Source organism: Papio anubis, chromosome 15 (assembly GCF_008728515.1).
Source record: "Papio anubis isolate 15944 chromosome 15, Panubis1.0, whole genome shotgun sequence".
Taxonomy (NCBI): domain Eukaryota; kingdom Metazoa; phylum Chordata; class Mammalia; order Primates; family Cercopithecidae; genus Papio; species Papio anubis.
In genome coordinates, this window is record NC_044990.1 from 13,978,929 (window position 1) to 13,993,158 (window position 14,230).

General features: G+C 32.8%; 1 protein-coding gene across 11 annotated transcripts in view; it reads left to right on the top strand.

Annotated features, from left to right (window-relative positions):
- NBEA (neurobeachin) overlaps positions 1 to 14,230 on the top strand; it is a 739,922-nt gene that overhangs the window by 264,051 nt on the left and 461,641 nt on the right. For 10 of the 11 annotated variants that reach the window (XM_031655705.1, XM_031655707.1, XM_031655712.1 and 7 more), the window contains 2 exons: positions 244 to 398; positions 2,603 to 2,729. In XM_031655705.1, the coding sequence (XP_031511565.1) occupies positions 244 to 398; positions 2,603 to 2,729 (282 nt within the window). The remainder of the gene's footprint in view (positions 1 to 243; positions 399 to 2,602; positions 2,730 to 14,230) is intronic. The other variant, XM_031655708.1, reaches the window with a different exon arrangement.

Genomic DNA, 14,230 nt, shown 5'->3' on the forward strand with positions numbered 1-14,230 from the left:
GTTTGCAGACTCCAAAGTCTACAAAAATATTGGCCAAATCAATTAGTCAACGCACTTTATATATATCCTTAATGTCCATATCCTTTCCACTGACAAAGCTGGACTAAGGAGTTTAAAAAATTTTTTTAATTGGAAGAAGAAAGAGGGAGAAATTTGATGTTGACTATGTATATCTGCTGCAGCGGGATTAGAATTCATCTTCAACTTCATGTTTGTTATTTCCAATCCTTCATTTCTTTGCAGGAGTGTTGTGGTGCCTGTAAAGAAGCCACCTCCAGGTAGTTTAGCTGTAACCACTGTGGGAGCCACTACTGCTGGAAGTGGGCTGCCAACAGGCAGTACCTCTAATATATTTGCTGCTACTGGAGCTACACCAAAAAGTATGATTAATACAACAGGTATTGTCCTTATATATTTTTGTGATACTCATCTTTTTATGTTTTCTATATTTTCATTTTTCTGCTTATTTGATCTTAAAAATTAAAATACCCTAATCATTTAAGATTATCTTAATTTTTAAGAAGGTTATATTTTATGTTATGACTTTTTAGAATTTGTCTGTAGTTGTAGAGTGCATTTTTTAGTGGTCATTTTAGAGGACAGTATTGTTTTTGAGTCTTCTCAAAACAGTGCTGTTTATTTTCAGAGTGAAATCAGATTACTGAAAGATATTTGGGGAGCAGAAGCAAAGGATAATTTGAACACTGACGTTTGATATGTAAAAATGAGTAAAATATATCAAGAATATCAAGATGTACTAAAAATGTTAGTGACAGAAAGCAGATTTGGGGACATTGATTGGTTGAGTTCTAACATATATTCTTTGCTAAATCCCCTAAGGGAGGTAGAGCTCCCCTAAGAACCTTGACGATATGCAAGAGCCTCAACTTGATAAAAAGTGCATGTGAATAAGAACCGTTGTTTGACATTGAATTAATTCATATACATAGATTATAATTTGATCCAATTCATTGCCCAGCAAATTCCTAATGAATCTAGGAACAACAAACTTCAAATCATTACAAATATTAAAAGTCTGCCTAAAATAACCTTTTTTTTTTTCTGTAAATTTACAGAAATGTTCCTGTTGATTATCAGCTAAATAAATCCTTACCCAAATCTTTGTGATTCCGTTTTAGGTATTTATACAGCGCAAGATGATCCCTGACTTTTCTTCCCTGACTATAGTAGTCTTCTCTTCTCCAGACTGTATAGCCTTGAACTTTCTGTTTATTATCATTGCCTAGATTCTTCCCATTTTTATTAATTTCATAGCTCTTTTTTGTGCTTTCTGTATCTATCTTGTTTATCATACCACCTGAATCTGACATATCATGAACAACACATTTATGGGGTTGTAGTAAGTAGAATGTACTCTATTAAGAATATTTATATTGGCAAATAAATGTCATTAATGGCATTGTGTCAAAGAATAGACCATCTATTGTTTATCTGTATTATAAATAGATATTTCTACCTGGCTTGTCTGAAGACTTTAAAGTCTTTCCAGTATTAGAGTTTCATTCTTTATACTCATTTAGCTTTCTAGAGATAGGAGTCAAACTGCTTTTCTTTTACTAAAGTATATACTTTAAAAGTGTAAAGGTTTTAAAAATATGAATGAAGTCGTTATTCTTGTTAGGAGTTAGGTAAATGCAAAATGGAATCACCTTTTTTGTCTTTATATGAGACAAGTCATGATGTTTTTAATTTCTATTTTAAGAATTAAGAATGAATATGGAAAGTAATGGTAGCAAGAGTTTTGATGATAGTATAAAGTATATAATATTACAATGAGAAATAAAAATGTAAGTGATAAACTTCTTAAAAATGTGTGTGTGTGTGTGTGTGTGTATGTATGTGTGTATAAATTGTGAGCCAACAGCTAAGCCAGACATACTCTTCATTTCAAATATTGGCGTATAGGTGCTCTAAAATGTTATAGTGGAAGTCCCAGTAAGCAATTCAGTTTTATGGGAATTAGTATAAGATGATAATATTTTGGAACACTAGATGTCCTTCAACTCCACAGCTATTTAATATACTTACGTGGCGTATTACAGAAAAATCTACTAAAATTATATTTTTATATCATTGAGGGAACACTCATTATTTTAAGACCAGGTACTAATGTAACTCATTATAGCCCTTCTTAAGCAGTGATCTTATCAAAAGCAGCATTTGATGCTGCAGTGCCACAAATTTATGCTCAGATCGTTCACTCCAAACTCTGTCTTAAATGATGAATACCAAAAATATTGCAGTGTAGCTATAAAAAGATAACTTTTTCACACCTAAATTTGCATTGTTTTATCAGCCTCATTTTATCTAAAAAGTTTTTCATTTGTTGATGTTTTTTATTTATACCCCATTTGTAGTATGTAGTTTTGTTAGATTAATGTAAGCAAATCAATTAGATTTCAATGCAGCATCTGTTATATAAAATTATATTTATTAGCATACTTACTAATGGCCAAATGATTGTCAAATTCTGTTTTGAAATTCTGATGAGTAATTCTTTCAAAATCAGATAGTAATGGTGTAATAAATTTTTTTAAAACAAATTTATGTTTAAGGCTAAAAATTATTATTTTGGGAACAGGTGCCGTGGATTCAGGGTCCTCCTCCTCTTCCTCCTCTTCTAGTTTTGTGAATGGTGCTACCAGCAAAAACCTTCCAGCTGTACAAACAGTTGCTCCAATGCCAGAAGATTCAGCTGAAAATATGAGGTATGCATGACTGTTTGTTTTTATTCATTTTAACTCTTTTTAAATGTAGTGAAACAGTACACAAAAATACAAAATATAGAAAGAGTTCTTGGGACTGAAGGTTAATTATTTTGCAATTGCATTTCACAATTTTTCTGATATTTTTGGCTAGTTGTTATGTAAAAACATCTGATATATTTTGGTCCAAGCAGAGATCTTCAGTGATTTTAAATGTTTACTGTTGTATTAGTAATTCACTGTCATTAGTGCATGTTACTATTTCCAGTAAAGATTCAAACATGTACAAATGGTAACATGATAAAATTGGGCATCTTTGGGGGGTGATAAAAAGTTTAAAATATAAAGTTTCAGGCCAGGCGTGGTGGCTCACGCCTGTAATCCCAGCACTTTGGAAGGCCAAGGAGGGCAGATCACTTGAGACCAGGAGTTGGAGACCAGCCTGGAAAACATGGTGAAACCTTGTCTTTACTAAAAATACAAAACTTAGCAGTGTGTGGTGGTGCACGCCTGTAATCCCGGCCACTCGGGAGAGAGGCTGGGGCAGGAGAATCGTTTGAACCCAGGAGGCTTGTTGCAGCAAGCCAAGATTGCACCACTGCACTCCAGCCTGGGTGACAGAGCAAAACTTTCGCTAATTAATTAATTAATTAACTAACTAACTAATGAACTAACTTTCAAATTAAATCTACAATGTTATATATAACATCATTGGAATTTGAATAAGCAAACATTATCATATCTGCCATGATTAAAGGCCATTCCTGGAAGAGACTGGCCCTCATTCTTGGAGTAAAATTGTGCACACGTATACACATACACACAGAAAAAACTGTGAATACTGTATGTATTCACAGTTTTTATAGAGGTATAACACAAATACGGAATATAAAAGCTTATTGAAAGAATGAACACACTCATCATCACCGAAGTTAACAAATAGACTATACACCAGGAACCCTTGCTTTGCACTTTTTTCCTAGTCACTGTTCTTGCTTTTCTTCCAATTCCTTACCCTGACTTTTAATACTAAGATAGTTTTGTCGTTTTTGAATTTTATGTAAATGTAAGTACATCGTATGTATTTGTTTGTCTCTGACTTCTTTTGTTCAACATTATTTTTATGAGATTCATCTATTGTTGCATATAACAATAGTTTATTCATTTATTCTTTTATTTATTTATGTGTCTATACCATAATTTATTAATTCATTTTACCGATGGTGGGCATTTGGAATTTTCCTTATCTTAGTTATTACAAATAATACTGCTATATAGATAAGGCCACTTATAATTACTATGAGTGTGCTACTATTATGTGTGTGTACTACACATTAATGTGTATATGTTAGATAATTTGGAGTGTAATTGCTGATTCATAGTGTTTGTATATGTTCAGTTTTACTAGATAATGCCAAATGGTTTTCAAAAGTGGTTGTACTAGTTTACTAACTCTGCAGCAGATTATGAGAGGTCTTGTTGCTTCATATCTTTGATAGGACTCAGTAGTTTTAGTCTCTGTCATTGTAGCCATTTTGGTGGAAGTGTAGTGGCATTCCGTTGTATTTTTAGTTTGCATTCTCCCAATGATAAATGAGGTTGAGCACTTTTTAAATACATTTGTCTTTTGTTTTCTTCTTTTGATTTGCCTGTTGAAATCTCTAGTCCATTTTTTTAAATTGTGGGCTTTCTTTGGTCTTTTTCTTATTAATTTTTTGAAAATGAGCCCTGTGTATGTTATATGTCATACATATATCTTCTCCCATTTTTTGACTTATCATTATCAATATGGTCTATTTTGATCAACAGAAGTTGTAAATTTTAATTAAATTTACCTTACAATTTTTTGGTTTATAAGTGCTTTTGGTGTTGTAAAAGCTTTGTCTACATTTGCCCTGTCTTACCTTCTGGCTGCTTTATTCTTTGCTTTTTGAATTTAGATGTGTAATAATCCATTTGGAATTTTTGTGACTATAATGAGGTAGGAGCAATAGGTATATGAAGATGACCCAGCACCATTTATTGGAAAGACACTTCTTTTCCCTGTGTTCTGTCACTTTTGTCACAAATTAGTTTTTCATATATACTTGATTATGGTTTGGCAAACAGCTCTGCCTCATCTCTTTTTCTGTCTTTAAGCCATACTATCTTAATTAGCCTTAGGTTTAATAAAGATTGGGTTGAGTAAGATCTGCTCACCCTGTTATTTTTCCTCAGTATCATTCAATTACCTATTGACCACCTATGTGTAGATCTATTTCTAGACTTCATTCTGTCCCATGAACTATATGTCACTGCTGCACTATCTTCCTGTATCGTAGCTTTATATTAAGTTTTGAAAGAGATGAGGTAATATAAGTCCTCTAACTATTCTTTTTTAAAATTGCTTTGACTTTTCTAGATTAATTTACATTTTCATATAAATTTTACAAGTGACTTGTCAATTCTAAAGCAGCAAAAAAAGAAATTCTGCTGAAATTTTAATTACAACTCTGTTGAACCTTTAAATTTGAGGAGATTCTTCATCGTAATACTGAGTATTCAAACTTTCGAAATTGTCATTCATTGAGATCTTTAATATTTTTCAGCAGCTTACTGTAGTTTTCATTGTAAAGCTCTTGTACTTATTCTTAAATCTTTTTAAATTTTTATTTTTTTAAATTTTTCATGTGTTTGATGATATTATATTAGATTTTTTGCTCTAAATTTCCAATTGGGAGTTAGAAGCCAGACAAAAAAAGAGTACATAGTGTATGATTCCATTTATATGAAATTAAATGAAATGCAAATTAATTTATCTTTAAAAATAGCAAATCAATGATTGCCTATGTCAATTTTACCTCAATAAAACTGAAAAAAGGGGACAATTTTGTATTAGTGTATTGATTTTTATATGTTGATTTTATATTTTATAATCTTGCCACTTAATTTTAGTGAACTCGGTAAGTTGTTTAGAACTTTCTAAATTCACATAATCTATCTAACACTTTCTGTAGTTTCCTTGTTTTCTTTGCATGAGATAATGTCACTTGTAGCTTTAGTATTATTTATCCTGAAATGTTTGAGAATTCACCAGCAGAGCCATTTCTGCCTGGAATTTTCTTTCTTGGAAAATCTAAATTATAGATTCAGTTTTTTAAATTGATAAGTGAGTATCCATATAATATATTTATTTTTGTATCTGTTTTGTTATTTTTGTCTTCAGTGAATTTACCCATCTTATCAAAGTTGTTGGACTTATTGCCATACATTCTGTGTAATTTTTTACATTTTATTAATATTTTAAAATATAAGTATGATCTCTAATGATGTTTCATTTCAGATTTTGTTAATTTTTGTTTTTCTCATTTTTTCGTTATCAGAATAGCTGTTGTTTCTCAATATTATGATTTCCCCCCAAAAATGATACTGTGTTCATTAACATTTTTAGGGTTTTTTTGCTTTTTATTATATGAATTCTGCTTTTATTACTCCTTTCTATTTACATCACATTTGCTTGATTTTTTCTTTCCATATCTTAGAGTGGAAACTGAGATTGAGTGTCTATAAACTGTGGACCATGAGCCAAATCATTCTGTCACCAGTTTTTGTACATAAAGTTATTGGCATACAGCCACACTCATTTGCCTGTATATTGCCTATCACTGCTTTCACATTACTGTGACTGAGTTAAATAGTTGCAACAGAGACAATATGGCCTAAAGCTTAAAATATTTACTCTCTTATCCTTTACAGATGTTTCCCAAACCCTCTCTTGGATCTTTGATTTTAGACTTTTCTTGTTTAATGGTGTGGTAGATGAGCATTTAAAGCCATAACTTTTCCTCCAAGCACTGTTTTACCTGCATTGTACAAATGTAGTATTTTTTATATTCAATATTTTTTCTAATTTTCCCTACTTCTTCTTGGATTCCTACACTTTTCAGAGGTGCATTTTAACATTTATCTTTGTTCACTAAAAATACTGCCATGCAATCCATTCAAGTTGTTGCATGAATTAATAGTATGTTCCTTTTTAATTTCTCAGTCATATTCTATGGTATGGATGACAGTTTGTTTAAACATATACCTACTAAAGGACATTTAAGTTTTTTCCAGTTTGGGCCTATTAAAAATAAAGTTACAATGGACATTTGTTTTTATGTGAACATATATTTTTATTTCTCTGGGATAAGTACCCAAGAGTGAGATTACTGGCTCTTTGGTAAGTATGTGATTAGTTTTGGAAGAAACTGCGAAGCTGTCTTCTAGAGTGACTGTACCACTTTATCTTTCCACTGGCAGTGTGTGAGTGGTCCAGTTTCTCCTCATTGTTACCAGCATTTTTTAAAGTGTTCTGATAGGTATGTAGTGATATCTTATTGTGCTCTGAATTTGCATTTTCCTAATGGATAAAGATGCAGAACATCTTTTCATATGTTTATTTCCCATCAGTGTGTCTCCTTCATGAATTGTCTGTTCATGTCTTTTGCCTATTTTTTAATTGAATCACTTTCTAACTTTTGAGCTCTGAGAGTTTTTGTTATATTCAAATACAAGTCCTTTTTTAGAAATGTAGTTTGCAAATATTTTCTCCTAGACATGCTCCGTTTCATCCTTTTAATGGGGTTTTTAGCAGAGAAAAATTTAAAATTTTTTTAATCTGGCTTGTCAGATTTACCTTTTTATAGTTAAGCTTTTGGTGTCATGTCTAAGAGCTCTTCACCTAGTTCTGTGTTCCCAAATTTTATATTGCGTTTTCTATAAAGTTTTGTGGTTTAAAAGTTGTTTTACTTTTAAGTCTGTGATCTATTTTGAGCTGATATCTGTGTAAGGTGTGAGGTTTAGGTTGAGGTACATATTTTTGCCTATGAATGTCCATTTGTCCCAGCACCATTTGTTGAAGAGGCTATCCTTGCTCATGAGGCATGTTTTTAAGATCTTCTAAGGCAAATTTAGAGAGGCCTCTATTCTTGGATTGCTTTTGCCACACTTAGAAAGGGTGGACTTGCTAGAATTTCTCCTGAATGCTCAGTGTATTTATTGAGCTCTCTCCTTTCTGGCTGGAGGGAATTCAGACAATTCCCAGCACTATGCACTCTCAGTGATGTTTGTGTTACAACTCCTTCATAATTATTCTTTTCAAAAAATTGTTCTATTCTAGCCCTTGGAGCTTTCAGGCTTCACATAAGTAGATTGCTATTCAGCCTAAGACTCAGGTTTTTGGAAATTTTTTTCTTTATAGCTTCCTCCTCTCAGGGACTCTGTCCTGCAAATTCTATTCACCTTGGCTGTCTTGAACTACAGTCTCAGTCTTGTCAACCCAAAAACATTGCAGGACTCAGTATTTGCCATAATGTAGGAAATACCTCCATAAAAGAAATGTGGATGATGGGGGAGCTCACCTTATTGGTTTCTCCTTCCTTAGGGTTCATTGTTCTGTACTCCCTGTATTGTCTGAAAATAGTTGTTCCCTGTATTTGTCTAATTTTTTAGCTGTTAGCATGGAAGGTAATTTTAGAACATCTTACTTTTTCAAGGCTACAAATGAATTTTATATTTTTATCATGTTGTCAGTGGTTTATTTTATACATTTTATTTTAATTATTTTAATTGTTTCCATTTCAATATCCTGAAATGTTAACCCACTTATTATCCCTAATTATTTTTGTATAGATTATTTCAAAATGTATATGTATATACATCATTGTGTCATCCATGAATAATGGGGGATTTTTTTCCCCCATTAAAATCCTTGCACCTTTTAATTTCTTTTTCTTAACTTACAGTGCCACCCAGTACCTCCAATACAATTTATTACAGTCATGGTTATAGCAGGCATTCTTTTTACGTTCTCCATCTCAGATGAAAAACATTGAACATTTATCATTAATTAAGATGCCTCTTATCTATTATATATAATTTTCAATAAACGTTATACATTTCTTATATTTGTAATTAACAAAAACTTGCTATCGTGATGTATGTTATGCTTTTTAAATATACACTAAGATGATCTTGTGGTTTTTCTCCTGTTAACATGGTGTACTATGTTGGTTTAATTTTTAAATGCTAAAAGAATTATCAATTTCTATAAGAAATCCAATTTCATTGTAATGTGAAATAGATTTATCTCTTGAAAGCTTCTATAAGATTATTTTTCTGTCTTTTATTCCCCTGAAATATTTAGCAAACTTCACAAGCAAAGACATCTACTCCTGGATCTCTTCTTTTAGGAAAGTTTCTTAATTAAAATTTCAATTTAATTAGTTACAGATCTCCCAAAATTTTCTGTTTTTTCTGGTGTCAGTTTTGGTAGGTTTTTATTGGCATAAAGTTTTTTGTAATGTTATCGTGTTATTCTTTTAACATTCATATAATCTGTAGTAATGTCCCTTCTTTTTATTCTTGATATTCTTTATTTAAGCTAGCCAGCTTGTCTGCCTTCCTGCCTTTCTACCTTCCTGCCTGCCTGCCTGTCTTACCTTCCTTGCCTTCCTTCCTTTTCTTCGTAAGTTCTGGCAGTAATCAGTGTTATTCTTAATTGCCAAAAAAAATTCACTAGCGAGAAGTAACAAGAAACTGTTAAGTTGAAGATTGTACATTATTTGTTTCCTTAGTGCAGTAGTTTTCTAACATCAGCATGCATCAGATTAACATAGAGGGCTTATTAACATACAGATCGTTGGGTACCTGATTCAGTAGGACTTCAGTAGGGCATGAGAATTTAGGGCACCTCTAACGAGTTTTCAGGTGTGTTAGTCAAGCTTATTTAGAGAAACAGATTAAATAAGATGTTTACATTCATATGAATATACATGCATATACATATTATTTATTATAAAAATTTGGCTCACGTGATTATGGAAACTGAGAATTCCCAATATCTGCAGTTAGTATGCTAAAGACCCAGGAGAACCAATGTGTAGTTCTAATCAAAGTACCAAGGTCTGAGAACCAAGAGAGCCAGTGATGTAAGTTTCTATCCAAAAGCTGGCTGGCTCAAGGCTGAAGAAGAGCCGATGTTTCCATCTGAGTCCAAAGGTCAGAAGAGACCGGTATTCCTAGCTCAAACATTCAGGCAGAAGGAGTTTGCGCAACTTTTTTGTTCTATTCATATCTTCAATTGACTAGATGAAGCCTTCTTACATGAAGGAGGGCCATCTACTTTATCCAGTCTACCTGTTCAAATGTTAATCTTATGAAGAAATACCTTCACAGTCATACCCAGAGTGCTGTTTAATCAAATATATTGACACCCAGTAAAATTGACACATAAAATTAACCATCATGCTAGATCATGCTGATGCTGCTGGTCCAGAGAACACACTTTGAGAAACTGTGTGTAATTGATAATCCTTCAAATTGCAGGAGTTGTCCTTGATTTATCAAGGTCCTATTCCCAGACAATGTGTGGTCCTTCCTTACTCTATTTTAACTCAATTTACTCCAAATTTTGCAGACATACGTGTACATATGTATACATGTGTGCATGTTCATCTTAAATTCACACCCTGCAAGAAAGTCTATTTATTTTATTGGTCAACATCTGTTTTGATTTAACCAAATGACTATCCCTTTTTGTTGCTTATCATTCTTTTCTGAATGTCTGACCTCCACCTAGTATCATTTTTCTTCTTCTGAGAGAACACTTCTTAGTATTTGATTTAGTGCAGGTTTGCCTGTCATGAATTTTTAGTTCCTGTTTCTCTAAACGTCTTGAAAATCCACCTCAATATTTGGAAGGATATTTTGAACCAACAGAATTCTAGGTTGGCAGTTATTTTCTTTTAGTGCTTTGAAAATATAATTTTATTGTCTTTTGGCTTTTTTCATTCTGTGTTTTATTTCTTTATTTTATAGGTTAATTCTTGGTCATATTGTTTCTATTCTCCACTCCAACCCACCTGATGTCTGTTTTAAAGGTGTTCTGTATTTTGGGAGTTGATAAGTTTTACTATGATGTTTTCAGGTGCTGTGGATTTTCTTTGTATTTACCCTGCTTAGGACTTGTAGAGATTTTCAAATCTGAAGTTTTATCACTTTCATTCAATTTTGAAACTTCCTAGCCATTACCTCTTCAGGTATTGCTTGTGACTCTTTTTATCCTTTTGTTAGAGCTTATCTTAGATAAAAATTAGAGTTTTAAAAAATACATTTCTTACCTATCTATCTATATCCTTTCCCCCACTCCTATTTCTCTCTCAGTGATTTTGAGTATTTTCTTTTAACCTATAGTCTACTTTATTAATTCTCTCTTTAGCTGTGTCAAGTCTTCTCAGTTCTTAATTTCAATTTTTGTAAGTACTCAAATTTCCATTTGACTTTTGTAGTTTAATATTATCTTCCAACTGGGCGTGGTGGCTCACGACTGTAATCCCAGCACTTTGGGAGGCTGAGGCAGGCAGATCATGAGGTCAGAAGTTTGAGACCAGCCTGGCCTTCATAGTGAAACCCTGTCGCTACTAAAAATATAAAAATTAGCTGGGCATGGTGTTGCGTGCCTGTAATCCCAGGTACTCAGGAGGCTGAGGCAGAATTGTTTGAAACCAGGAGGCAGAGGTTGCAGTGAGCCAAGATTGTGCCATTGCACTCCAGCCAGGCGACAGAGTAAGACTCTATCTCAAAAAAAATTATCTTCCAATTGTCTATCTTATCCAATTGTTTATCTTGGTCCTTAATTTCCTTGGTCTTTAATTTCTTTAATTAAGTTAATTTAGTTAACTTTAATAGTTAATATTTAACTATTAGGGTAAATGTAGTTACCCTAAAGTCTTTGATTATTTATCAGAGCTACCTCTGTCATCTTGTGTTACTTTTGGTATTCAGTAATATCTTCCTCTCTACTTACATGTCTTTTCTTGTTATTATTATGTGAAAAACCTATGTAGTATCTGAAAGATTATAAACATAATATGAAAGTACAAAGTGGTGTTTTCTTCCAGAAAAAAATACATTTTCTTCTGGTAAGCATTAGCAATCCTAAATGACCTTAATGAAGTCAAGGTTAGAGGGCCAGTCTTTTTTCTGATTCACCAGTTCTTTAAAGTATAGTTCTATAGGGTCTCAACTTAAATCATAAGGGTTTTTCTAAGCTTTTTTTCCTCTTTAGTAGGCTCTGAGCTCCAAACATTTTGTTCAATTTCAGTCATTCAGTTGCTTCTACCAAAACATGTCCATGGGAGACGAGCAGTCCCGAAACCAAAATCATCTTCTTAGAGTTTCTTCTTCAGGGTCATGGTCAAATAATTGACTTCTGTCTTAACTCTCCATTTCCCTCAAAGAAGTATTTCTGGTTTTATCCAGCTTTTTTAGTTGTTCTCAGCAAGAGAATTTGCCTATTACTAAAGGTGGAAATCCACATATTTTTATATAGTTACTGTGTTTATGATCATATATTTGATGGAGTGTAAATGTTAAAATGGCTTGGTTTTTTTAAAATCACTGATTTCAGCTGGGTTATGTCAGATTAATTCCTTCTGATCCTTAATTATATGATAGAAAAATGTGTAACTTTTTGGTAATTTTTAAGTTGCGTAAAGCTCACCCAATTAAACATTTTCAACTCCTTACATGACTTTCTTTATTTTAATGAAGGGTTTTGATGGTAATTTTTTTCCTTTCTTTAAACTTGTGTACACTTTTATATTTAAAGCAGTTCTGCTTTTTTTAAAAATACCAATCTGACAATTTTTATATTTTAATTGGTATTTCTACATCATTTGCGTTTAGTGTAATTACTGACATGATTATATTGATATCTACCAATTTGGTAATTGTTTTAGAATACATTGTTACTTTCCATTTGTACTTTATTTTGTTTTTCTTCTTTTATGCCCTTTGTTGGGTTAATGGAGTATTTTTTTATTATTTCATTTTCTCTCCAATATTGTCTTATTGGAGACAATACTTCAAACATTTTTAAAATGTTTAAAATAAAAGACAACCTTTTAAACATTTTAGGGGCTTCTCTATGGCTTACAATATAAATCTTTAAATTATCAGAATCAGTTTTTAATATTATTACACAGTTTCATGTGTAATAGTGATGCTTGTAACAGTTTACTCCTAATTCCTCTTTTACATCCTTTGTGTTAATGTTGTCATACATTTTACTTTTATATATCTTATGAAGAAACAGTAGTTAGGGCACCGTGGCTCACACCTGTAATCCCAGCACTTGGGGAGGCCGAGGCGGGTGAATCACCTGAGATCAGCAGTTTGAGATTACTAGCCTGGCCAATATGGTGAAACCCCATCTCTACTAACAATACAAAATTATCTGGGCATGGTGGCATGTACTTGTAATCCCAGCTACTCCGGAGTCTGAGGCAGGAGAATTGCTTAGAACCCAGGAAGCAGAGTTTACAGTGAGCCGAGACTGTGCCACTGCACTCTAGCCTGGGTGACAGAGTGAGACTCTGTCTCAAAAAAAGAAAAAGAAAAAGAAACAGTACACTGCTATTTTGCTCTGGACAGTGAATTTTATTTTAGAACAGTTAAAAATAAATGCATTTTATAGTTTTATTTATCTTTTCTAGTACTCTTGTTTGTATAAATCTTATACTTGAACTGCATTTAAAAGTATTCGTAGTACAAAGTCAGCTACATGAATTACCTCCGTTTTTGTTGTCTAAAAAGGTCTTTATTTTACCATCTTTTTCTGAAGAATTTTTTGGCTACACATGGAATTGTGGATTATATATTTTTAAAATGGCTTTGAAAGGGATTTCATCTCATTTCTTCTGGCTTGTACGGATTCTAATGAGAATGTCATTTTTATCTTTGTTCCTCTTTATGGAATGTGTCTTTATTCTCTGAATGCCTTCTTCAGATTTTCTCTTTATATTTGAATTTCAGCAGTGTATTATGATACTCTTTTTTTACTTATTTACTAAAATTCTACTTGGTGTTTTCTGGGCTTCTTATCTGTAGTTTTATGACTGCATTGTTTTCGGAAAATTCTCACTCAATATCTCTTCACATATTTCTTCTGCTCTAGTATGTCTCTGTGTTAGTTTTCTATTGCTAGAATAATGCGTTGCCACAAGTTTGGCAGCTTAAATCAGCACTGATTTATTAATTATTTCACAGTTCTGTAGGTTAAGAGTCCAACACTCAGGTCACACTGGCCTAAAATGAGGACGTTGGCAGGGCTGCATTTCTTACTGGAGACTCTGGAAGAAAATGCGCTTCCAGGCTCACTCAGGTTACCAGCATAATTCAGTTCTGTATGGCTATAGAACACATGGGCCTATTTATTTGCCTGCTGTCACAGCCTTCCCTTATCTCCTAGAACTCACCTTGCATGTGGCCTCCTACATTCAGAATTAGTAATAATGCATCCAGTTTTTCTCAGACTTGGGATCTGTCTGTTTTCCCCTTATATGTATCTTTTCTGCCTTCCTCTTTTGCCGCACTTCTCTAGCCGGAGAGCTTTCTGCTTTTTAGAGCTCATGTGGTTAGACTGAACCTACCTACATAATCTAGGATAATCTCTCTATTTTAATGCCCATAACCTTAAT